Genomic DNA, 26,206 nt, shown 5'->3' with positions numbered 1-26,206 from the left:
GATGACAGCTGTAGACGTTTCCGCTGGTTAGTGAGGGAGGGGTGAGGGCTGGGGTTGGAGAGATGGCTCTCTGGAGGCAGCTGTTACTCCTGATCACCAATGAAAACTAACCTTAAACAGAAACTCAGACACAGATGGTCAGAATCTAACAGACCCATACAGATAGTCCTGCTCGGGACAGACTAGAGTAGGTAATGTAGCTGTGCGAGCGTATGGCTTATGATGACTCAACATTAACATGTTACTGACACGTGTTAGAAGCTACTGAGTGGCTAACTGGTAAGGAATCCAGAAAATGGAGATTAGAATAGCAGAGGATCAAGCCCTCATGCACACAATTTGTTGACTTATAATGACGGATGTGTATTTGGCCACAATCACTGCCGGTCAGAAAGTAATTTTGCTGTTTTTTTTTATAAGAATGTACAAACAATCAGTTATATCAGTTCAGTTAACAAAAAAAGCTAAATCAGAAAGTGACATAACATACGCACAAAAAAATTAAATGAAGATTGATTTTGGTGACTTCTTCAGACAAACATCTGTAAAACATCTTTAAATAAATCTTAACTACTGGCAAGCATTTCTTATTTGATACTTATTTACGAGACACAAAATAACATTCAATTTCAATTACAAACAACTTTATGAATATGAATATGAAATGTCTTAAACTGAAAACTATGAAATGTCTTTAACAGTGGATTATGTGCGACAAGATATGGATGTCATCATTACATTCTTTGCCACGGAGCAAACAAGTAGAGTGATTTAACACATCTGATGATAAAGACTCCGGTTCTAAGATTACCATTGTCTTCCATACCACAACCACCTATAAATTCACAGAGCACACTTGAAGTACAGTTGAGTTAAAAAAAAAAACAACAAAAAAAAAAAACTTATATACAATGTCAAACAAAACATGCAATTTCAGGGTGAGTGAATCGCTAAAGCACTACCACAAATTATGGATCATTTAAAGGTTTCACACAGGTAACTTTAACTTATTTGTTAACAAAACTTACTATTGTACTTTTAAAGTCTCCCATTCTAACTATCATAATTTACCGCTTTCTATGTAAAATTAGTAGTTAAAGTTGGGGGGGAAATGTCTATATGTGAACACACTATAAGTGAATATGCAAGAATGGAGGTGTTGCTAATGGATTTAAAGATGATGAGAGGGAGATCAGTGAAAAGAAGATAGAAGGTGCAAATTGATGTAGAGAGGTGTACACTCAATGTGATACTGCAGAGGTCTGACAGACTCAGAAAAGTGTAGGCATTTAGCTTCACAGGATATCACAGGGTCCACGATGAATGACAAGCTCAGTATAGTAATTCATGGTCCCCCTGAGCTCTATGACACTACCAGTAACTTACTGGTCGAGAAGTCATTGAACAAGAAAAAACACAGACAAAAGGTACACAGGATGGCAGCAGTTTCAGTAAAAATAGTGGTGTCTTTGCTCATTTGTCACTGGTCTGCTTGGTTTGATATCAATGAAAATTTCATTTGCTTATTTTTATTTTTATGTCAAGTGATCAAATATTAAACTTATCACAATGTGTAAACTAACCAACCAAAGTACAGGATGGTGTCTAGCATTTATGGGAAAATAGGTATGCACACAAGACTTGCACAAGAAATAAACAAAACAAAACAGAGAGATTAAAGTTCCTTGAGTTTGACAGGGGTTGTTCAGGGACATTTTTGTCAGGTTGGTCTGATCAAGGTTGCATTGATATTTCAGATTTGGCTGCTAAACAGCAAACCTTTTTAATGCAAGACATGACAACATTCACATCATACTTTGGATAAAATCCATGTTTACATTGAAAATATTTTTCCTAGACTAGTCTCTAAAATCTCAGATGTTGGAGCATCCATCAATACATCAACAGTGAATTACACAACAGTAGCTACTTCTTCGCAACTGGATAGCCACATGACACAATGAAAACCAAAATTCAAGTGGTCCTTTAAAATACTGCAGAAAATTACAAGTCAAAGGAGAAAGCCTGTTTTCATTTTAATTAGAATAGTGTGGTTGTACTATTAGAGTGATTGATTAAAGTGTAATAGTTTTCTTAAACAATGTGATTCCTACTGTATAGTCAATGAAACTACAAGTATCTTTGTTGTAAGCCGATAAAAGACATATCAGTAAAAACAGCAATCCTTAACAGGGACCGATGGCAGTACCTTAAGGCCTACAGGCTGTAGAGAAATCCACTAAATGCTGGTAAACACAAAAAGAGTTTGGTCCACAAGCACTTCACCCATTAAGCCAGTCAAGAGAGCTGGCTAGGAGGCAAGGTCACTGGCCTGAACCCGCTTACATCCAAAACAAAGGAAATTCTATTGAACCGTAAACCATCATATTCATTATAACAACTGACACCTTTACTCTCACCGTTATTGCCTTTGCACATATTCAATTCATAGAACCACTCCTTCCTCACAACACATTTGCTGAAAAAGCTATTCAACCTACAGTGGTGCTAAGCCCACTGCTGGCCGCTACACAGCAAGCTTTTCCTCTTCAAGGCCAAGGACGTTAACATGAAGTGCCCTGGTCACAGTCGATGGAATGTGAACCATGGGCTTTTTACTCGTGGCCTGGAAATTTGCATTTTATACTCAAATTTCACTCAAAGTAATGGGGTTAAAAGGCCATCTTTTCTGTTACAGTGAAAAACTGTAATAGTTTTGAGAAGAAAAAACTAGTTACTCTAACACAAACAGCTTATACTTGCATTCAGGTTGGCTGCATTATTATATTTTTCTTGGCTGCACCAACAATATTGCTTTAAATTTACATTGCTTTAAACTGAATTCTGCTCAAAATGAGAAGAGAAATGAAGAGCGCAGGCTTGTCTTTTAGTTTTGGGACTAAGAAGGGGCGAGGTTCAGCTTGTCGGGACAACATGCTTTTGTGGCTCTCTACACAGTGGTGCTAAATGCATCTGGCCCACTGTGCTGGCAACATCTGGAGACCTATTTCCATCTTCAATATGCAGCCATAAGGGAGCTCCCATATGTCAACACACACAATGCATGGAAAACAAGTGGAGAGGGGGAAAGGCTGCTGCCCCGATCAGGAAAACAAAGTGTGTATTTTGGGATTTGGTGTGAGACTGAGAAGGTGTGAAGAGATGTGTCTACGCAAGTGTGAACAACCGAGCAAGAGAGAAAGTAATTGAGAGACAGAACGAGTGTGTCTACTTATTGTGGTGTTTGTGAGCGGAGACACAAAATCAACAGACTTAATGCAACTTGAGTATAAGAACTACGACTGGCACTTCAGCTAAGAGAGCGCAGAGGAATGAGGAAACTAACTGGGCGGAATGGGGATGCTGATGGACACACTCTGCATCTGGGACTGTCACCCAAGGTAAACAATGTTCAGGGAGCCATCTGGTTGAGACTGGGGGTGGGGGGGCGGAAGGGGATGGGGTGGGGGCAGTGGGTGGAGGGAAGGGTTGCAACGAGCACAAGCATATGGAAAAGCAGATTTTTCCTCTCCCTGCAGCAGTCAGCGAAGGCAAATGTCAGCATGCGCTGCGTCCACGCTTGACTGTGCTGCACTCGGCACCACCACCTGGCCCTCCTTGCTCAGCCACCGAGTATGGGCAGCAGTGACACTGTGGAGCCTTTCCCCAGGGTAGAGGAAAGCATCACAGTGCTCAGGATCGTCCACATGCACGCATGTACACCAACACCTCCTGCCCTGCCTGCTCTTTTTCACACAAGAGATACACAAAGAAAAATGGGATTGGTTTACTTTTACAGAGAACAGTACTTAACTGAAAGGCTAACACCAGACCTCATGTAAGAAAATTCAAGCTCATGAAACAATGCCATAAACCAAACATTTTCATTTCAAGTTTGTTTCACACTAATATTTAGGCTACTCTCAATTTAAGAATTTACCAGTTCATAGTGACATTTAATCTCACAACCACTTTGCTATTATTAAGCCAAAAAGATGAGCCTGTAAAAGAATAATCTCCATAAAAAGGCTTTTTCATAGCTTTCCTAATCTGGTTCAAAGTTGGGCTGAGAGACCGTCAAATCGCATGGCCAGTGGGAGTCATGCCTCCATGTTCACTTACTGTGCAGCAGTGTGGAGGGCCAAGGCCAGCTCCCTTCATGCAGAGCAGGCAGTCAAGAGGAAGGCCAGGCAACACCAAATGTCTTATTAAATTGCTAATTTGTTGTGACTGCAGGGCATGAAAAGCCTGTTTCCTTGCCATCTGAGGCCAAGAGAACCCAGTGCCATGTTACTTACAGACACACAAACACACACACACACATTATATATAAACAGCTTTTATTACCCACTATCTGGCCTACTTTCATGTGCGGTGGTGGGAATAAAGACAGAATCACCCTTGATTACCTCTGTGAAAGCACCACCAGGGGACAAGCATCTTACTGGCTACAGATTCGGCTGAGCTAAACTGACAGTAAACGAAGGACCACGGTTTCAAAAATCAACAGCCAGAGACAGGAAACCAGGTGTAGTAACCATGCAACACTATATCGTCCACTTCAGCCAAGGTCTCTCAGAGGAGGACAAGTCAATGGAGATATTAATCCTGGAAAAGTGTTTTTTTTATTAAACTACTTTCTGTTAGAAGCAAGTTAAACACAGCCAATGCAGACCAACAGAATATTAACATCTCTCACATAAGCATATGATAACCTTGCCATCATGTCAGCACTCCATTCAGCACACTGGGCTGTAAAAATAAATATTTCTAATGACGAGGTTTAATGTAAGTATGACCAACACAGCATTACAAAATTTTTGAGACTTGACTGTGCACTTCTGTGTCAGTAGCAGTCACTGTCTATGAAGATATGCCACTGTGTTTTGGGAATGAGGGAACTCTGAGGAAAAGAACAATTCTACAAGTTTGAGAAGAAGCTGAAAAACAACAGATGTGCTCAAAGCTGTGACTGAAAACTTACTGTGATCATTTCAAGGGTTGGTTATTAGTAACAGTACTTTGCAGTGCCATACAACCATTTAACGAGGACCTGATTTTATACTTCTCTTTGTGCTCAGTGGAATGTAGATGTAAAATATAAAAAAGAAATGCCTAAAATTTGTTGCATGAAAGAATGAATTGTGTCATCTAAATTATTTTTTGGAATAGAAAAAACTTAATCCCTTTGTAACCTATTTGGGAAAAAGTCCATAAATATTCAAATGTAGATATTTAGTAGAATGGCAAAAAAAAGTCAAATCAGATAAATTATTTTTAGCCAAATAGCTAACTTTGATTTATTATTTATGTTTCACAAATGTATTTGAAATATGGGGCAAACTATTTGTTTAATAGATATACTTTGTTAAATTTTTTGTCTAAGCAACACAACTCAGGAGCCATTAAATTACATTTATTATAATAAATGTTTCTTTAAACTTTATCTGAATTCACTAAATCATTTTATGACTGATTCTTTAAATTGCTAAATTAAAAATGAAAATATACTGTATGGTAAAAATTATATAGTAATATAGTGATTTATAACAATAACTACCATAAAACAAGAGAGAATTGACAGATTCCAATGATTCCTATTCAGAACAAACATTTTAATTTGCTCCACAAAGACTCCCCAGCTGTGTAACATGCTGAGTCTAGATCCCTGAGGTCAATTCGCTTTTTACTGGGACTCTGGTACTTGAGCTGAAGGCCTTGATGGTGAGAGCGCACAGTTAATCGACTTTCTTTCTACCCTGAGCTGTTGTTGTACAAAATTATTATAGATTCTAAAAAAAAAAATCCTTGCTCTTGGGGCTCTTTTGTGCTTGAAGTCTATAGGAAAAGCAGTCCAACAGCAGCTTCGTCTGAATACATGGCCTTCATACTGAAATACAATTTGACAAGCTCCTCAACAGACAACAACTTTAGGTTAAGAAATTACCCCCAGCTGTCTGAAAACGTAAGTGAGGTATTTCACTATGGGACGTGCTCCCTGTTCTGTCCCCCAGAAACCATTTTACACCACGCAAATCTTGACTAGCAGACAGACGATACGATGTCTGCTCCCTAGAAGAGGGAATTCCTCCTGTTATAAAAGCATGATGTAATGCTTCAGTTTAAGTAAGCACACCTCTTTCTCGCTCCAGGCAGAGTTGTCAGGTGAGGTACCTCACCTCACCCATGTTTTCAGAGAACTGGGGGTAATTTCTTAACACAAAGTTCTATTTCAGCACTCATTTCAGTATCTCACTACAAGATATAGAGACTCGATAGCTAGTTAGATAGGCATATTTAGTATAGAACCTAAGCTCATGACTCTATGAGACAGTGTAGGTGCAATCCAATCCAATTTGTAGTAGGGATGCACCAAAAGTTCAGCAACATAAATTAATAGGCCGAAAATACCAAAAAGAAAAACACTTTCGGTGTTCAACCTAATATCTCAAAAGGCCGAAGAAATTTTACCGAACAATTACGTTGATATGTCAGCAGTGTGGAAGCATAATAATGTGTCCAGGAAGGAAAAAAATTGCTGTTTGCAGACACTGCAACAAACAGTCTGACCCGCTTTGAGTGTTTCTGTCACTGAAATCACTGAAACAGACAGTGCGAGCTGACAGGCAGGTTAGCAACTTTATCCTGTCATTGTCTCTCTCAAAGACAAGTGTTGTCCTACCTGAAGAGAGGCTGTGAAGTCTTCATGTTACGCGATTAGAGAACCAAATACAACATTATTTATTATCGAACTGGGTCGGACTTGATGAATTTAGCACCAGGATACACATGTGACAACGTCCGGTTTTCAAAATAAGGTGTCTACACAGGATGCAAATAAGATTATTGGATTATATTCACAGAAAGTATAAAACATATTACATGTGTAAATTAAATGGACACATGTAATTCACTTTACCGGACCATCTTGGGTCTTGGACCCACCCACTATAGTCTCTCCAAATCCTGTGGGAAACACTGAGTACAAAGCACATTTTGACTATTTAATTTATGCAATGATAAAAAAAAGGCAAAATTAATGGGAAAATGTGAATGTATTTGTTTGGTGTTTGGAATTTTTTTTTAATATTCAGTTTCAGCTTCAGCCAAGAATTTTCATTTCGGTGCATCCCTAATTTGTAGAATCCGGTTTAAGTGTGAGGCGTTGTCCAGTTGACAGCAACACTTAGCTCTTCAAAAGAAACACCCTGAAACGGTGCCCAGGACATAGCCTTATCACGAGTGGAATGGGCATGTAAACTTTCAGGGGGTCGAAAACCCTTGCTATTATAGGCCATGGCAATAGGCCCCACAATCCAATGTGAGAAACGCAGCTTCATAAGAGGTTTTCATAAGTATGGTATAGCCTGTGATACAAACACTTGCTCTGATTTCCTGAATCCAGCTGTCATATCAACATAGGTGTTCCTATTGGGCCAGACAGCGCATCAAGCACCACTGATAAATCCCACAGGGCCGTTTTGTCCCCAAAGCCTACGTGACACATTTACATTTATTCATTTAGCTGACACTTTTATCCAAAGTGACTTACAAATATATGTCAGAGGTCGAACGCCTCTGGAGCATCTAGGGGTTAAGTGTCTTGCTCAGGTCGACACGCAGATATAGCTGGTAAATACACTTTGGAGAATGCCAAAGCTTTCTCCACATTTCGGGGAAGCCTGGTAGTAGTAGAAGTTTAACCCTTCACAGGCCCGGCCCATAGAGCCATGCGCTCTGGATGCAAACAACCCCAACTGAGCACTCAGCCAGGGAATAAAACAGAGGACACTGAGTACTCTCCTCTGATGCAAAGAGGTTAATCTCTGTCCGACCTTATTTCTTCCATATCTGAACCACCACCTCGTTGTGGAGTTTCCAATCCTTGCAGCAAGGGTTGCCTCTTGCACCCCAGTTGAATATGCCCAGCAGATGCATGGCTCTCAGTGATAATAGGCGAGAGCTGGTCCACATATTCAGTGTATGTGCCAACGTGTGCAGATGACATTGATGCAGCCCCCCTTGTCTGTTGATATATGCCACTAAGGTGGAATTGTCCGTTCTGACCAGAACATGCTGCCCTCTCAGAACGGCCAGAAAATCAGTGCCCGTGAGACAGCTTGGAGGTCTAGGCAGTTTACGTGAACTAACTGCATCTGTGAGCTCTATGTGCAATTTACTGTCCTGCCTTTGTCTGTGCCTCCCCACCCCACTAGAGAGTCATCTGTTGTAATAACTTCCCTTGGCAGGATAGTTCCCATGGCAACACCTGTAGTCAGAAAAGCCGTGCGTCTCCAAGGGCGCAGAGCTAAGATGCCCGTCATGGAAACAAAACCTTTAGGTGCGTCAGGTTCAATTTCAGCAACGCAACCCACTGCTGAACCGGCCTCATGTAGAAGCAACTGAGTGGAATGACTACCAGCGCTGATGCCAACAGCCCAAGCAGCTTTAAATATATTCTGAACTTTAGCTTTGCACACCTGAGACAGACAAGCCCGAAAGGCTTGTATATTCTGTCTTTATTCAGAACACACAGATCTAGGACCGGCCGTTGACCCCTGCCTTTATTTGGGACAAGAAAATACCTCTGCTCTAAGGGTAGCATCCAAATAGCTCCCTTGTTTCGCACAGCAGTGATTTCGTCCTGCAAAATATGAGCCTCCACTCCCTGAGCCCGCAACAGCAATATAATGAGTGAATGAAAACTGGAATCTGTAACACCTGGTTACAGTCATTATTACCCAATCTAATCCCCAACATGCACACCACAGTTTAGCTCAGTCCGCCAGTGAACTGAGAGGTCACTCTGCTAGAGGCCTGAGTGCGTGCCAGAAAATAATTGTATTAATGACTTTGCTGGGGGTAGACACCACTGTAGTTCACCACACCTTTTCTTGTCATCACAACCACCGCTGGGGTGAATAAGCTTTTTGGGTCCACAGGGACGTCGATGAGTTGGTTCTTCTCCTTCTGAGAATGGCTGGATAGGTTTAGCCATTCAGCTCTCTCCTGACCAACCATCCGGGCCGTGGTTCTTCCAGAGGCCTGGATAGCACACATTGTTAAGACACAGGCAGAGGTCCGTCACCACACAAAATTTTTTCTACAGGTCTGGGGCAGGTGAGGTTAACATAGTGTCTTCTAATTCAGCCTGTTAGGCCAGCAGCACTGACAATATGATCAGTGCCTTCACTGACATGAACAGCACCTTGCTGCCTTTTCCGGTCAGTGATGACTGAAAATATTCGGCTTTGGAAGGCAAGACGAGCCTGTCAAAGTCATTGTGGACTTCCTTGTGGGGAGGAGGTGAGATGCCAGCAGAAGTTTGACCAGAGGCAGGTGGGAAAAAGTTTTCTTTTTTCCATGTTAACCCAGTCCAAAGTCGACCTTCCTTGGACAAGGCTCTTGGCAAAAAAGGAACTGCTCCATTCCCGGGTCACTTCCCCCAGGCACGCAGACACAGTTGCGAGGTCTGTTAGAAGATCTGACTATAGGTAGCCTAACAACACGTGGTGTCTTGGTGGGGACTTCAGGCCATGCAATGCTAAACTTTGCCACCTTACTTTTGCAGGCCTTGTTCAGGTCCATGCTGGGAGTTTGGAAATCCCATGACATAACCCCCCCAGCCATTAGCATAGCAGCCAGTGAGAGGATAAAGGCCGCATCACCATTCTCCTTGTCTAATGCACATGTCCCATGAGTCAGAGTCGATCCCACAATGTCACTTTTCTCTGCCATCAGGCTAGCATCGTGTTCGCCAGCCAGCATTGACGAGTCTTGTAGAGACGTGTACAATGCTTACAAGTAGCCAGGAAAACTATCGTGGCCAGCATACAGGCACACAACGAAGGCCTTGGCTGGTGGATTGCCTTTGGCCATAGCAAGGGAAGGTTCAATATATCATATACGAGAAGCGGTAAGCATTTAGAAAGATGGGCTCCACTTTAATCTTGAGAAGCTGCAGAGCGCCAGTCTCCATTCATTATTACTTACGCTGTAAATTGAGACCATTCTCTCTCTCTCTGCCAACAACTGCATGCACACTATGGTTCCTTGCGGGTCTATTTCAAGTAGCCGGCTATTTAAAAACGATAAAATATTCTTTGTGTGGTTCATCAACGGTGATAAATTATCCGAAAGTCCTGCGAGGTGCGGACAACTCGGCATAACACCAGTGAAGCTGGGGGTCGGTCTCTTCAGCAAGTGTTCCTCTTCTGCCACTGCACACATATACGCTACGCCTACACATGCACACTGATGATCCAGGGTTAGGGTTATAATTTTGGATTTATTTATGTGCTTAAAGTTTTATTCTTTTAACATGTTTATTTACAGCATTAAACAATGAAATGTATATTGTAATAGGCTGTTTATTAACTTATTGGGAGAAAACTGGTATTTCTATGATGATAACTGCCTATTTTGCAATGTCTATTTGGCCGACTGGTGTGGATCAATTGGGTGGCAGGAAAGGTGACAGGTAATTTAAAGAAGTAAAAGCTGTAGTTAGCAACTGTCCAGCTCAGCAGATAGTTTCCCACCAACGTGGACCCCTGCTTGGCACGATGTCCATGAGGGCAGTTCCACAAATACAGGAAATAAACAAATTGCTCAACCAGTCTTTGCTTATCTGGCTCAAAGAACTGGTATGCATGAGTTTATCTTTGAAAACTACATATTGTGATAAACATAACCCCAACCCCCTAACTCTAACTGAATGAAAAACTTGGAATCTAAATGAATAGTCCTGGTTAGGGATGCACCCATTCAACTTTTTCAGTCCCAATACCGATACCAATACCTGTGCTTTGGGCATCAGCAGCCGAGGACCAATCAGATACCAAATAATAAGCTGCATTCCTCACTGAGGGAGACTGGAATCATTCTTTTATGTGTCAGGCTTGATCAAGAGTGAAATACCTCGGAACTGCTGACCCCTTGTTTATAGCTCCCTCCATGTTATGTTCTCCTAGTAAAATGTTCTGGTCTACTGGCGCACTGCTGAAGCATCACGTAGTACGTGCGTAATTTAACTGAATAGATTGGCCCCCTTGTCATCGATACATGATCCAGCTATCTGAGTCAGTATCTAGCCGATATCAGTATTGGATCGCTGCATCCATAGCAATGGTAAAATTTTACTTGAAAGAATGTTTGTGAAGAGTTGTCTGATGGAGATGTTCTGTTCATTTCTTGTACTCTGTGAGGTCATGTTTGTCCCTAAAATCCTGTACGCCTGGTTGTAGCTGAATAACACAAACTATATCAGCCCACTAAATTTTACTCAAAGAATCTGCATATTCTTCAGGTATGTAATGTATTCAGAAAATAAAGGTTATTCAAATTATGTTAAAGGAAGAGCCTGTGCTCCCTGATGAACATATTGTGCAATGAGAATTAAACTAAGTTTATTAGTGAAACACAAAAAAATAATTTCTAATCGCCATCAAATGACAGATTGAAAGTACAAAGGGTATTTGCTTGAGTTTCAACATTCTGTATATGTGTATCTGTGAGTGTGTGTGTGCACAGAGTTAGTGTGCTCCAGCTGTTGGGATCCAGTCGCTCTGACTTGTTGAGGACCCTGGCTCCCACTAGTGCAGCACACAGGCCCAGAGGTGGTGAGACATACAGCGGCTCGACAGAGGAATCAAGGGACAGAAACAGATAGCGATGGAAAGACAAAGAACAACAGAGCAATAGCTGAACCCCACGCAGCTGCTCTTGTTCTTCAGGGAACCTAGCCGGGAAGCATCGCTCAAGCGCCTAATTCCTGTAATGTGTGTAGTCATGCGATGCGCAGGGTGGGGGTGAGGGATTGCTGCAGCATCAATCGCGCAACTCCGAAGCTGTGGCTGAGAGACTGATGGAGGACCAGCCTGACTGGGCCTGGGCAGCTGGCCTCTGGCCACTGGCAACTGGGCTAAATTGAGACAGCCAGTGAGACCGAACATGCGGAGACATACCACCCTGATAAGCTACAGACTGTTAAGAGGCCTCTCAGCATGCCAGCACAAAGTAAGAGAGGTACAGGGAGGCAGGAGCAGAAGGTATATGAGTTAGTGCGAAAAGGTGGTGGGGGGTAATATCTATATGGGTGACTGACTGGGCAAGGAGGACTCAGGTGGCTTGAGTGAGGTGAGAGGACATGAGACTAAAAGTAGGCAGTCAGGCTGTCAAGTATCGGTGTGAACACAACCTGCTGCAAAACAACTCAAACTCACATGATTTTACAGGCAAGTTGCATGCAAAATATTTTTTACTTTTGTTACACTGCTGTTCAGTGTCAAAGATGCAGTATTCTAATTTTATGACGCTTAGAAGACAGGAAGAAAGGCTCTGTATGACCTAATCAGCTTAGTAAATCAAGGGATGAGTAGCTATAGCCATAAGAAATTATGCCTGTAACACAGAGAGGTCTCACTCATCACATACATGTAGGCTGTCTCTACACTGAGGATGACAGGTTAAGTCCAGGGATCCAGATGACCACTGCCACCAGGGGGAGCAGGTGTACTGCAGTCAATTCTTGGTAAGTAGTTGGATCACTGACCATGTGAAACCAGGTAAGTAAATTCATCTATATTCCAGGTACTAAAAAGTCATGGATCTTGCAACAAGACAGTCAGTAAAAGTATTGTATACAATCATGGCTGGTGGTACTACAGAGAATTCTGTACCATTAATATCTGATTATCATAACAAGTTGTCTGTATTCCCAACCGATCATTTTCTACCTCAAGTGAAGGCAAAGTTGCTAAATTAAAGGCATGTTTGCAGACAACTTCAACTGAATTGATTTCATCCTTGCCGAAATTGCAGTAAGGATCTGTCTAATAACAGCTTTTTATCTTCTTACCTAATGTTGCCTTGACAGAGTGCTTTTGTAAAAAGTCCAGGGTCTGAGCCAAAGCCTTCTTGTTGCAGTGAGTGGAGAGCTCCTCATTACATTCAAAACACCTGTTACAATGAAAGGGGGTCATAGACAGACAGAGAAAGGCTTTACGTTACTGTGGAATTTGAAAACTCCAAGAAACTAATGCTGAAATGAACCATTATTTGAGAAAAGAATTTCTTGCATAGAGTGGATACCAAGTTATTGGTAAAGACATATTATAACACACACCTACGGCGTATGATGTGCATCAAAACACCTACTGTTTTCTATGTAAGCCCACCAGTGGGTGGGCTTACATTACTGTCATCGCATTTCGACACACGCTGGTAGTGTGTGCAGAGATGGCGTTTAAAAAAAAAATATATATATATATATATATATATATATATATTTTTTTTTTTACAGTTTACAACTAATGCAGTTATGATTTCTCACCAGGCCTTCCATGAGCTCAAGCTGATGGTGATGCAGTGAGACTCTGGATGGAACGCTTGGTGGTGCTTGACAGCATGCTGGATCCCTGACTGGTTACAGCTCTGTAAGATAGTTAATTTAAAACATTTTAGTTAAAAATCACTTCTGACAATATACAATACACTGTATATGTATTTATCACTTGAATTGCTTTACAAAAAGGTATTTGTCAAATTAGAACAACACTTTAGGGTCAATTATTGTTTTAAATCATCTAAATTTTAGATTAAAGCTAGGGTAAACAATTTATTTCAGAAGCATTTTTGTTGAAATTCTCCTTATATCCTGACAGCAATCATTAAATCAAATGCTATAATAATTAATTTAAATAACACATTTTTATTGTAAATGCACTTCTTCAATTTTCAAATCCCCCCGTCATTGTTTTAATGTTTTAATGTAGTATATGGCTTTTATAATTAAAGAAACAAGAAGACAGCATGTGTGCTTGCCTTTTTGTAATTTCTAATGTAATAATTCACTGGTCAACACTTTATTATGGGGCTGGTCAAAGTGTTTTGGTGGCTGACACAATATTGAACCGTACATTAAAATAATTCAATAACCACAATATTCACAAAACGGTTACTATGGCTGTGTCCAAAATCACCCACTACTCACTATATAGTGGACTATATAGTGAGCTCGCCATTTTGTAGTGCTGTCCGAATGTATAGTGAGAGTTATTTTACCCTATATCGTCCACTTAATGTATCCCAGAATGCATTTTGAAAAGTAGTGTACAACCGATGGTCACTAACCAAGCCACATATATCGTCATGCATTATGCATAGAAAAAAACTGATTGTCCGACGGCAATGACGTAATTAACGGCAACAAAATAATGATCGGAATAGTGTCCGAAAGTGCTGTTTTAATAATGCGAGTGAGCTCACTATATAGTCATCTACATACAACTCCCTACATAGGGGGTAGGTAGGAGTGAATGAGCGGGGATTTCGGACACAGCCTATATGTTCTTATTGTCCCTCTGAGTACTGGCATTGTGTATAATAATCTAAGATATCATTAATATCCAGTATATTGCTCAGCCTGTGTGTGCTATGTATTGTATTTGCACTGTTTAATATTGAAAAAACAATTATTACCTGGAAACCACACTTTAAGCACACCAGAATGTCATGGGATGCTGCTGGCTCTCCATCAATCATGGTCCTCTCCTTCAGACACTCAGAGCACACCAACCACACGCTGGAGAGCACGGATTTCTTCACTGAGCTCAGGTCTACTGCCTTACTCACATGCTGGCAAGTCAACCCTGATTAAAAAACAAAATATACTGTAATTATGATTTCACATACCAATCACTTTTAGGTTTGTTTTTTTAAAGGAGACAATGTGCAGAGCACCTGCTATAAATTAAACAAGGAAGAACATCCCAAGATAAATTCCCTGCAATGGATATTCCGTTAGTGTCATGGTACTTTGTTAACATTCAACTTATCGCCTTGGTGTAACAGGATATATTCATAAAACCCCATAGATCTACAAAATAGACAAAAACCACAAAACACACATACAACGAAAAGTACCTGATGAAAGTATTATTGTGTGTCGTACATATGTACCTTACTTTTTGAGCATAACTAAAGGAATATCCCATTCACTACCCATAAAACTTCAGTCTGTCTGGTGCCCTGTACTGCTTCAGTGACTTACCACTGACTTCATCTGATGACTCCTCATCTCGAGGTTTCCTCGGTTTATTAGTCCGCTTAGTCATATCGGCGGCTTTCAAAGAGAAGGGGTCCTTTAGCCGCATCTGGAGCTTTGATTGGGAAGGTGTACGACCACCATAGGTGTTACTACACAAAATCATCATCATATCAAACATCATCAATAAAACTCAACATAACTGTGTTTAAACAAAGATACTATTACTAACATGCTCATTTTACTTATTCTAGTATACGATACTACAGTGCAGTCTGGAAGTATTTGTGCAGAACCATGTATTGTTGCATTTGTATTCAAGCATAGTAGATTTAAAATGAATAAAATGTCTGAGTTTACAGTGCCTTCCATAAACTTTATTTTGAGAGTATTTACCTTTGTAGCACATGACGTGTGTAGGAATTGTAGCTCTTTTTATACATAGTCCTCCCTTTCAAAAACCAACATTAACTGGAAAACTCGACCTCATCTTCTTTGATCTATTTGCAAATCCTACGCAACAAATGGCTGCCTGAGGTCCACATCCTACAGACATTAGCAGTTGGTTTCTTCCCTGGTAAGGTCAGGCCTGTTCACTTCTTTCTTGGTTTAAGAGGGTCTTTGCACCTCCACTGTTGTCTTTAGCAAGTGAAACACCTCAAATGGATTGAGGTGATCACGGGCATGACTTGGCCCTAATAATTCCATGGTGGCTCTTGGTTTTATGATAATTATCCTGCTGCATTATCCTAAAAGTGGGAAGTCTTGTTTTAAATAATTTCTACACTGTTAACACAATATAACTTTACGTGGGGCCACCCTCAAGAGTCACTTATCTACAGTACCGCGTCAAAACAACAGAAAATGTGCAACCTTAACTGTCCAAATACTGACGAACTGCATAATGTGTCAGTGAGAATACATATAAGTTAGCCATACAAATAAACGGTGGTATTATATTAGGACAACTAATGTAGTAAGTTAACGGTAATGGCTAGGACACGGTTAAGAAGCCTCAATTAGCCTGACCGTCCAATTTAGGTGAGCATGAAAGACTTTTATGTCATTTATCAAAGAAAGAAAAAACTGTCTGAACTCACCTCTTTATTTTAGCTCCTATGTTGACTAACGTTATGTTCGCTAACCTGAAGCCAACAGTGAGATGTCAATTCTTCCTGGCTAGCAAACAGGCTAACTACATTAGCTCGTCAGAATAAATAAAACATTAACAGGTGTGTTTTATCCAACCATACACGGAGATATTAAGGCATTTTAAAGCAAAGTACACAGTGCCGACAGCAACTGAACAGTTGTCTTCATAATAAATCGTTTTTGCCTATGACTTTCTAAATTCTGTCAAGCTTTCGTTAGCATCAACTAGCAGACCTAGTCAACATGTGACGCACTACGGCAGCTCAGCTTGGCCTAATGTTGCATTCATGAACAATGGAAAATCTCACGAACAGAGGCAGAGTGTCGCAGTTTCTGAGGCACTCAAGAATATTTAACGTTTTATAATATACGTGGAACTACAGAGTGATCAGTTAGTTGTCATATTTTATTTACAGAGACCAAACATCTGGACTGTTAGTAAAAAGACAGATCAGGAAAAGCAGGTGCCCTACTATGATTTTAAACTGTATTATTATTGTATGTGATGTTGCCTGAAGTCGCTCCGTTTATTTGATGTAGAGTGAGTGTTATCATCAACACACATAATATTCAAATTCAATACTTTATTAACCGTCATAGGGCTAAGCAGCCATTTAGATGGGGTGGCTACGATAGTACCTTTGTTTTGATTGCAAACAGATATAACTTAATCAAGATCATAGCAGGTGATGCTCTGAATACATCTTAGGGTAATTTGTTAATTAAGTGGCCTGGAAGCTGAAGTAATACAAAGAGAGCCTCTGATACCGGCATGGGACATGTATTATGAGAACTGTAAATAAATCAATGGTCCGATGTGGACGGTCGTGTGATTGTCACTTTTCCGTGTCTTTTTCACGACCACGAATGCCTCAAATATTATGTCTTTAGTACTTTTTTGGTGCATTAGTTTGAGCTACTTGGGGCACAGACTGCTTATTTGTGTTGATAATGGGCTGACCGTAGATATTAGGTCAATGACGGCTTCAGTTTGATAAGAGGTCTTATCTAGCGCAGAGAGTAGTTTTGTCCTTTAGGTGATCCGTACTTCTGCGCACGCGCAAACCATTGCTGGAAGGGCGATCGCGAGTAGCGTGACTTTAATGGTCGTCACCTGCGAAAATACGGATTTATGTTGACGAAGTGTTAATATAATTTGTAAGTACTCTCGTATGGCTCTCAGAAGGTGTTGGGGGGTTGCAGGAGTTGTCCCGCGGCTGTTGTGGAACAGTTCCGTCCTACCTGGGGCTTCTGTCCCGGGAGGTCGAAGCTCTGTGTCTCAACCCCACTGCAAAAGTGAGTTTTACATTTACCGTTTTATTCATGTTTCCGCTTATTTACTGGCCGTGTGAGCTGGTTGGCTCGTGACGCGCTATCATGTCATGAAACTATTCACACAGAGTTCCTGCTCCGCGGGTTCAGTTCGGCGCCACCGAGCACAGATGTGGGCTATGAGCAGCTGAAGCAGCTCCTGGCCAGCCGGAAAGCTATAATTATAGATGTGAGAGAGCCCTGGGAGCTCAGGGAGTACGGCTTCATCCCTGGGTCAATTAACGTTCCCCGTGAGTAAAACACACAGAAAATTACACAGAGAGGTTGGTAAAGTCAGACCCACTTGTTAGACCACAATAGTTTGTGTTGTCCGCAGGTCATGAACAAATATGGGAATGCCCTAAATCATGTAAATTCAGTCACACAAAGCACATGTACATCAAATAATATCCATAGGGGTCTGTGCCTCCTTGATGGGTGACATTCCTTCGATAATCCCAGGTACACTAGTAGGTGTCTAACTGGACCTGTCTGTGCTTCTTTTTCTTTGCAGTGGGACAGGTGAACACTGCCCTCCAGCTGCGTCCAGAAGAGTTCCAAGAAAAGTATGGTGGTGAAATGCCCCAGCAGACAGACAACGTTGTGTTCACCTGTCTGGCAGGGATCAGGAGCAAGAACGCACTCACCGCAGCCGCCTCGCTGGGATACAAAGAGTGAGACATGTTTCTGTGGCATATATCTGTCAAAGTCATTGGTTCTCACCTCATCGTTAAGCCCACAAATTATTGAACTCTTGTAGTCATGTATAGCAAATGTTGAATAAGATTGTTATTCTGTATTGTTAACGTTTACCCTTTTTTCAAATCTGAAACAAGAGAGTATTAAATTTGAGGTTATTGACCTGTTGTTATATAATGCCAACCTCTCATGCACTGCTCTTTTGAGAGCTGCCACATACAATATCAGAAACATCTCCAGTATCTGATAGAAAAATAGATATGTATGTTATCAAATGTATCATATTGCTATGTGTCTGTTTATGCAACAGTTGATAAACTTTCTTCCTTTTTCTCGCCATTTCAGTGTTCACCATTATCCGGGTGGATGGCAAGACTGGGTGAAAAACGAACAACATAACTGATCCAGGGATAACGGATCAGAAAAAAAAACCATTATTTAAAGTTAGGGTAGGCAATTTATTTCCGATTCATTTTTTGTGATATTTGTTGAAATTCTTTTTACATCCCAATAAATCAAGTGCTCTGACACAAAAATGAAAACAATCCGCTATCTGTGGCTGTGTTGGACTGTAATAAGCACGGCCAATCATTTCAGAAAGAAAGAAGTGGGTGGGATTTTTTAGGTTGGATACTTTCAAAAACTATCTGTCTCTTGTTAGTTTCTCCAACGTTGCCTACCAGCTTTAAAGCTCTTTTTTTAAAAATGAGATTGGATCAGACTGGAAAGTGTGTAACACATTTAAAAAAAAAAAAAATTCTATTTTTTGTTGCAATGATTTGAGTTCTTTTCCTCATCTGTGAATCCCAAAGACACATCAGCAAACACTGCTGTTAAAACTTTTCAAAACCACTGCAATATTACTTGAAGTTACTTGAAGAAATTTGTTTTAGCATTAGGGTTGGGCTGATAGACGATGCTATTATCGGCCATGGCTGACGGCTGAGCCGGTGTTCTGTCGATTTATGCTACCTATCGAGATATCACCAGAACACCGGCATCGTGATTGTAACACCCCCCCCATCTAATTTTTATAAAGTCGCCTAAAAGACTGAGAACTCGTCTTTTTTCTGTTTATTTCCACAAGCGATCCGTTATCACAGCAGCAGGTGAGCCGTATGTTGGCTTATTAATGACGTAGCCTATCAAACAACTGAAACCACCATCTGCACCCTGTGTGTTCACTGTTGTTTCACCTGTTCTGTAAAATCAACCGCGACTTGTAACGCAAGTTAATACATCAATTTACGAGATACCGAGTGAAGTCTGAGCGAGAACACATGCACATAAGACTGCTGCCCCCGATGACATCGTTTTGTAGACATCACCCAACTCTATTTAGCATATAACTATTTATAAAGACTTAACAACTTCTAAACAAATATGTAACCAGTGACTATTCTAAACGTCACAGCAAATAGTAAGACAATGACGTGCTAAAGGTTTGTTTCCAGATTATCTATGCAAATATACTTTAATGTGTATGATTGTCTTCCATTGCATAATATGAACAGTTCAACATTTTAAGTTGATGTATTGTAAATATTAAATACCTTTTTGCTCAGAGATGGAACTGTCTGAGCAGTTGTAGCCAACATCATTCAATAAATAAAATTTATAGTTTTGATTAACAGTGATTTAGTTTGTTTTTTGTGATCATTTTTTTTCTTTTAAACTTATGGACAATGTCCAAGAGGAAGTTTATTTGGATAATTTGTGATATAAATAGACATGGTGTGACTTGCTGAGGTGACAGCCGCTGGGACAAAGATGATGTACGTTATTGAAGGTCCATTTCTAATATCCACTGTGTCTCAGTATGAATTTGCCACCCACCCTCCAGGGAACATTAACAGGTTCCTTCATCATCTGTGATAATGGATGTGTTTGCTTTCAGCTGAGAAAAATGCCTGTACTACAGACCACTGCTGTGGACCTTGTTACCTATTAACTTCCCCTTGTACAGCTAGCTGAAAGTCCAAATAGGACACAAGTTACATTCTCCTGATCAGTTTAGTCAGGACTTATAAATGGTCCAAGTGCGCCACAAAACTTAGAAGCAGCTTGTTGATACTGAATCATTGTCGCTGAATAAGGAAACTGACCTAAGTGACTTTCCAGATGCATGAGTTAATAATCTGGCTCAGAAGCGTTAATACTATTTCTGCTCACATTTAACAGTATTTTCCTATCTGGCAATGGAAATCCCACCTTATTGTTCATATTAAAAAGTCAAAGCAGGTCTGTGGGTCTATCATTTGACCTGTTAAATTAAGAAAACATAAAATGCAATAAAGGATTCTGTATCTTGTGTTCATTAGCCATTTTTAGCTGAACAAGCAATTAAACGTGGGAGCTGGGGTTGTGTTGGCATTTGAAATGAGGCTTCATAAATACTGTAATAGAAAATACCACAATGATGAGTGATGTTATGTGGTTGCAACATGAAAAGAGCTGGTTAGTGGAGATTGATTCCAGCTCTTCCCAAAAGTCCCACGCTGCTGCAAGATCTGAGGTCAACGGAAAGGAATAGGTGCTTGCTTAATCCATCAAGACAGATTTTCACAAGAACAATACATACAGAAGTTGAAGATTTTCAAGATTTTACGTTGGAAATGTTCTAAATCCTCTGGCTTTTGGACAGGTTATAACCTGTGTTTTGGTTATTCTGTGTGTGAAACCTGTGTGTTAGGTTACTGTAGCTGAAAGTTAATGTTTACGGTCAATGTAAGGGCAAAGCAGTGTTTAATGACTCCTGACCAAGTGACCCTGTAGGTGTCAAAGGAGAATCGCTCTGAACAGATCTGACCACTGTTTTCTCCCCTCATATCACTGTGCCATGTCAACCATAAACTCCAGACAACCCCCCTCCTTTTCTTCTGCCTCCTTATTTTCCCTCAGAAGCAGTTAATTCCATTTCCATTTTTCAGCGTACTCTGGTTTAATATGTTGAAAAGAGACCAGACTAATAAGTACTAATTTATGTCAAATCTTGCCAAGGCTCTTTGTTCCTCTGCAGCCGCAGCCTCATCAGGTCACCCTCCAGCTTCTGCTCAGCGTTCAATTAAACTCCCTCTTCCCATCAGAGCAGATCACATCAGTGCTGCACCTACTGGCTGCTATAACTGACCAGACCATGCCTGCTCGCCTGCTTGTCTTTCTGCTGCCAGTGCTGTAGTGGACACTGAGGTGGTGGATGTACCATAATCCTGGCAAAACCCATTATGGTTCTGATAAAAAAAGAAACTAATACGTGATCACGCTCTGTATTTTGCAGAGAGACTAATGGGTGAACCCTCCACTATTGCCGTCAACCACTATCCCAGCCCAGCTCCACTCCTCACAAGCTGCTGACAGATATCTGAGCAGCAGGTCAAGCCTGAGTTGGTGCAGAGGTCTGAGATTCCACAGGTGTTGGCTCATGAACTGGGCTGCCTTTGACAGAACTGGGGCTTGGCTGGCATTGGGAAGTATAAAACCTGAGACTGGGCTGACAATCAGGGAGTACAAACAAGGTGGAGCAGCCGTGAAGTGCAGTAAACCACAGAGAGGCCCTGCTTGAGTACTTCTTTCTTTCTCCTTTCAGGGAACCAGAGGAAACACAGTCGCTGCCGCCACCATGAGCCGCAGCCCGGAGAGGATCTCGTCCTACCGTCGTCACTTTGAGGACAGCAGCAGCTCATCCTACCAGGTCAGGGTTTCCAGCCCATCCCCCACAAGGAGAGATGCCCGTCATGCCTCCGCCGGCTACTCCTGCAGAGACCGGGGAAGCAGCATTCGTGTGGAGTCAGTGGGACGGAGGACCGTCTCGGCTGCACGCAGGACTCGTATGGTTGGAGCAGGGTAAGCTCTTTCAGCTACAGTACCTACATATGGACAGATGTAGGGTTTATGAGATTATTATTTCCTTAGGATTTTTTTTTTTACCTCATGCGAATGTAAATTCCTCTTCCTCAAGCTCTCTTTTAAGCCAATTTAGAGTAGTTTTTATCCCATAAACCATTCACATATTCTCATGATCCTCCTTCAAATTTGATGTCCGTGGTTGATTTTTCAGTGTGAGTGCAGGAGCCATGGTATGTGTTGGGCCAAGTGGAGAACCTGCTATAGATCTTGACGTGGCTGCAGCTGAGAACCATGAATTCCTCAACACACGCACAAGTGAAAGACAGGAGATGGTCGTCCTCAATGACAGACTGGCTGTATACATTGACAAGGTAAAACAGCCTTTAAACTAAATAAATATATTTGTCAGGCCTGGCTAAAAATGCCCTTGGTTGAAAAATGGTAGCACATTGCTCTCACCTCCGTGAGCACACAGACAGAGAACATTGTTGTGTCTGATTCAGGTGCACTCAAAGTCACAGAGGAGGTTTTCTTGTGCTTACAGGTTCGATCACTCGAGCAGCAGAACAAGTTACTGGAAACAGAGATTGAGGCCTACCAGAACCGCTTTGAGAAGCCATCAGGTCTGCGCCTCTTATATGAGGAACAGCTGAGGGAGCTGAAAAAGATCGCTGACCAGATGAGAGTTCAGCGGGTGAGACGGAATGCTCAAAGCCACACATCACTTCTGTGTCTTTCTTTTTTTTCACATTTCAGATGCTCAAGAGAGCATAAAGACTGGATTCTTTGTTTCCGGCGAGGTTTACACCTCACTGAGCTGTAGAGAATCCATCCAAGCAACTATACAAGACGTCAACTTGGTGTTTTCAAGGTTCCTTACCTGGTAACAGGCTTATTTCTGGCAGGCAAATGGAGAGGTGCCTCAGCGTGTTAAGGTGTCATGGAGTACAGATGTCTTCAGCTATGTTTTATGCACATATGAGATGGCTTTATTATGCATTTGCAGACACACACACACACACACAGGAGTGAAGTTAAAATATAAAATGGAAAGAAAGATCATCTACATTTTGCACACACCCTTGCACACACCTCTTATCTAATAGATGGTCATATTACTTTCGGTTTCTTGGTTTTCAGGACATCTCCTTGGCGGCTAAAGAGTCCACAGCTGCTCAACTACAGGCAATCAAAATCAAATATGAGGAGGCAATGGAGCTGAGGAGGAAAGCTGAGTTAGACATTGAAGCCTTCCGTCCAGTAGGTTACATTTAATTAGCCAAAATCTTGTTCATAATCAAATTAATTTACAGTCACAAACCCGTATGATAATCATGGTGTGTGTTCTTCAGGATGTTGACAACGCTACCTCCTCACGCATTGCCTTGGAGAAGAAGCTGGAGCAGCTGGAGGTTGAAATTGAATTCCTAAAACGGGTCCATCAACAGGTCGATAACAGCTTCACATAGTAATTACAATTTTAGGTTGCCTTTCATTTTCATGATTACTAAAGACCTTATTTATTTTTTGTCAGGAAATTGATGAGCTCATGAAACAGATCTATGCAGCTCATGCCTCAGCTCAGAGTGCATTCACTTTACCTGACCTGGCAGCTGCTTTGAAACAAATCCAAACACAGTATGATGACATCGCAGCCAAAAATCTCCAGGTAAAATGATCACACATCACTGTCTGAAGTTAGGTTCTCCTGGGTTCAGAGTAAATTTATGCAAAACTCTCACCCCTCATTTTTAGGAGATGGATTCATGGTATAAAAACAAGTTTGAAGATATAACCAGTAAGTCGTCAAGGCATGTGGGTATGGTTCGAAGCATTAGAGAAGAAATAGCGGGGACCAAAAAGGACGTGAGTAGCAAAAGTGAAAAAATTTAGATTTATTGACAATTTTTATTGAATAACTATAATGACATAATCATATAAAAATCTCTCAAAGATCCAAAGCAAAGAACGTGACTTGGATACCCTGAGGACCAGGAATGAGGCTCTTGAGGCCCAGATCCGAGAGACGCAAGAAAAGTACAGGAAGGAACTGGAAGAGCTGCAGGTAAAGACAGGTTCAGTGTGCACACCTGGTCACACCAAAGTCAATTGTGAACATGTGCATTTACTTTCATTCATGTGGGCACAAAGCCACGACAATAATTCATTCTCCTCAATCATTTTATGACTCTGCTTACCTAACAGGCTCGGATTGAGGCCCTGCAGCTGGAGCTAAAATCCACCAAGGAGAAAATTGCGCTGCACCTGCGTGAGTACCAGGACCTCCTGAATGTCAAGATGTCTCTGGAGATTGAGATTACAACATACAGGTGAGAGAAAAATAATTATAAAATAGATTTAGTGTCATGAAATATAATAAAATTGCTATAATAATAAATAAAATAATCACCTTTTTAAATATTTATTTTTTCTCGCAGAAAACTTATTGAAGGAGAGGATCTGCGTCTCTCTGGCATGATGCAAACCCTGTCTCTTACCAGCTGTAGCACAACCGCCATTGGTGCTGGGATGAGCTTTAGTGGAGGAGGCATAGGTGGTGCTGGCGGAATGGGTGGTGGGCTGATTGGAGGTAGTGGTGGAGGTGTTGCAGACATGGCTGGTGGTCATGGATTGGGAGCTGGGAGTGGAGGTGGAGGTGTAGGAGCTGGTGCAGGCCGTGTGGGTACTGGTGGAGGCAGTGGAGGGATGGGTGCTGGAGGAATTAGCGGTGTTGGCTCTGGTGTTGGAAGCGTTGGTGCTGGCAGATTGGGCACTGGTGCTGTAGGTGTGGGCACTGGTGCCGGAGGTGAGGGCACTGGTGCTGGAGGTGTGGGCACTGGTGCTGGAGGTGTTGGGGCTGGAGGTGTGGGCACTGGTGCCGGAGGTGTGGGCACTGGTGCTGGAGGTGTTGGGGCTGGAGGTGTGGGCACTGGTGCCGGAGGTGTGGGTGCCAGTGTTGGTGGAAATTTGAGATTCGGCACCAGAGGGAGAGGTGACAGCGGTGTGGGTGGTGTTGGAATAGGTGCAGGTGGTGACGCTGCAGGTTCAGGTGGCATGGGTGGCACTGGCATGGGGTTCAGTGGAGGAAATGGCGTTGTTGGTGGAGGGACGGGTGATGGAATTGGTGGAGGCTTAGATAGGGATGGAGGTAAAGATCGTGGAATGGATCCTGCTGGAATAAGTGGCGGAATCAGAGTCGGTGAAGGAAGAGATGGTGTGGGCGCAGGTGATGTAGGTGCACTGTCAGGCGTTGGTGGAATGGGAAAGATTGGTGGGGGACTTGGTGACACCAGGGGTGCCGGGATGGGATATGGATCCGATGGATATGATGCAAACAATGATGCCCACGCAGAGCAGGCTGTGGAGCTGACGGAGAGAAGGACGGTGCTCATTAGGTAAAGGTACCATGAGGTATCTTTTCTATTTCAACTTAGTTCCTTTTATTAAGAAAGAATGACTTCAAGTGTTATAACCTGTTTTATGTTGCGGTTATATAAGGACAGTATACAGCTGCTTAGAGGTCCACTTGGAACAAGCTTCTTTTGGTCACTTCACTCCCCTCCATTTTCTTTCCTCCCCTACAGAACAGTCAAAAATGAGGATGACGTGCTGGAGACAGACCACCAGGAACAAACCTACACCATCACCGGTGCAGCCGATGACTCTGATGATGACTGAGCAGCTCAAATTCCCAAGTGACCTCCCCTTGCCCTTAAACCTCCACGCCCCTCAGAGCTTTGCACTCACCAAACCCCATGTCTGGACATTGACCTTTGCCCTTTGCCCTGGAAAACTGACCCTTTGCTACTGAGAGAAACCTTCTCCTCATAGGGTTTAAATATGCCTCACTATCAACATTCAACATGGTCTCTAAACTTTTGTGTGCCTTACACTCCCCCCCTTTTTTCTACTTGTCGCAAATAAAGCTATCAGCATTCAATTACCTTGTCTTTTATTATTCAATGTCTTTTTCTGTGTTTGTGTATCAGGACACAGAATGTTATCCAATAGTATTTCCATGAAGAGCTGGTAAAAGTAATTTTTTTTCTCCATTGAGAGAAATGTTGCTTATTTTCATAGCTTTGGGTTGAAGGATAGAGTGAAAAAAGGGAAAGGATGTAGTGAGGGAACATCAAAACACAGAGAAAGATA

General features: G+C 41.8%; 3 protein-coding genes across 6 annotated transcripts in view; 2 read left to right on the top strand and 1 right to left on the bottom strand.

Moving 5' to 3' along the window:
• Positions 1-16,470, bottom strand: part of usp45 (ubiquitin specific peptidase 45) — a 38,329-nt gene extending 21,859 nt beyond the window's left edge. Inside the window, exons 1-5 of one of the 4 annotated variants that reach the window (XM_046045127.1) lie at positions 16,147-16,470; positions 15,053-15,161; positions 14,482-14,651; positions 13,334-13,434; positions 12,860-12,960 (exon numbers count right to left, since the gene is read on the bottom strand). In XM_046045127.1, the coding sequence (XP_045901083.1) occupies positions 12,860-12,960; positions 13,334-13,434; positions 14,482-14,651; positions 15,053-15,155 (475 nt within the window). In that variant the 5' untranslated portion in view covers positions 15,156-15,161; positions 16,147-16,470. The other 3 variants (XM_046045126.1, XM_046045124.1, XM_046045125.1) reach the window with 3 other exon arrangements.
• A 743-nt stretch (positions 16,471-17,213) lies between these two features.
• On the top strand, positions 17,214-18,629 carry tstd3 (thiosulfate sulfurtransferase like domain containing 3). Its single transcript, XM_046045132.1, has 4 exons — positions 17,214-17,494; positions 17,599-17,760; positions 18,024-18,183; positions 18,554-18,629. The coding sequence occupies exons 1-4, from the start codon at positions 17,371-17,373 to the stop codon at positions 18,609-18,611; spliced, it is 504 nt and encodes a 167-aa protein (XP_045901088.1). The 5' UTR covers positions 17,214-17,370; the 3' UTR covers positions 18,612-18,629.
• A 2,975-nt stretch (positions 18,630-21,604) lies between these two features.
• zgc:172323 (uncharacterized protein LOC564165 homolog) lies at positions 21,605-25,994 on the top strand. The gene is made up of 11 exons (XM_046045106.1): positions 21,605-22,051; positions 22,266-22,425; positions 22,599-22,748; positions 23,195-23,314; positions 23,407-23,502; positions 23,589-23,723; positions 23,810-23,920; positions 24,009-24,119; positions 24,260-24,384; positions 24,493-25,449; positions 25,639-25,994. Exons 1-11 carry the CDS (start codon positions 21,828-21,830, stop codon positions 25,730-25,732), a joined length of 2,283 nt encoding a protein of 760 aa, XP_045901062.1. The 5' UTR covers positions 21,605-21,827; the 3' UTR covers positions 25,733-25,994.
• The last annotated feature ends 212 nt before the right edge of the window (positions 25,995-26,206 follow it).

Source organism: Micropterus dolomieu, linkage group LG03 (genome assembly GCF_021292245.1).
Source record: "Micropterus dolomieu isolate WLL.071019.BEF.003 ecotype Adirondacks linkage group LG03, ASM2129224v1, whole genome shotgun sequence".
NCBI classification, from domain to species: domain Eukaryota; kingdom Metazoa; phylum Chordata; class Actinopteri; order Centrarchiformes; family Centrarchidae; genus Micropterus; species Micropterus dolomieu.
Note: the sequence above shows the minus strand (reverse complement) of the source record. Positions and strands in the feature narration are given on the sequence as shown.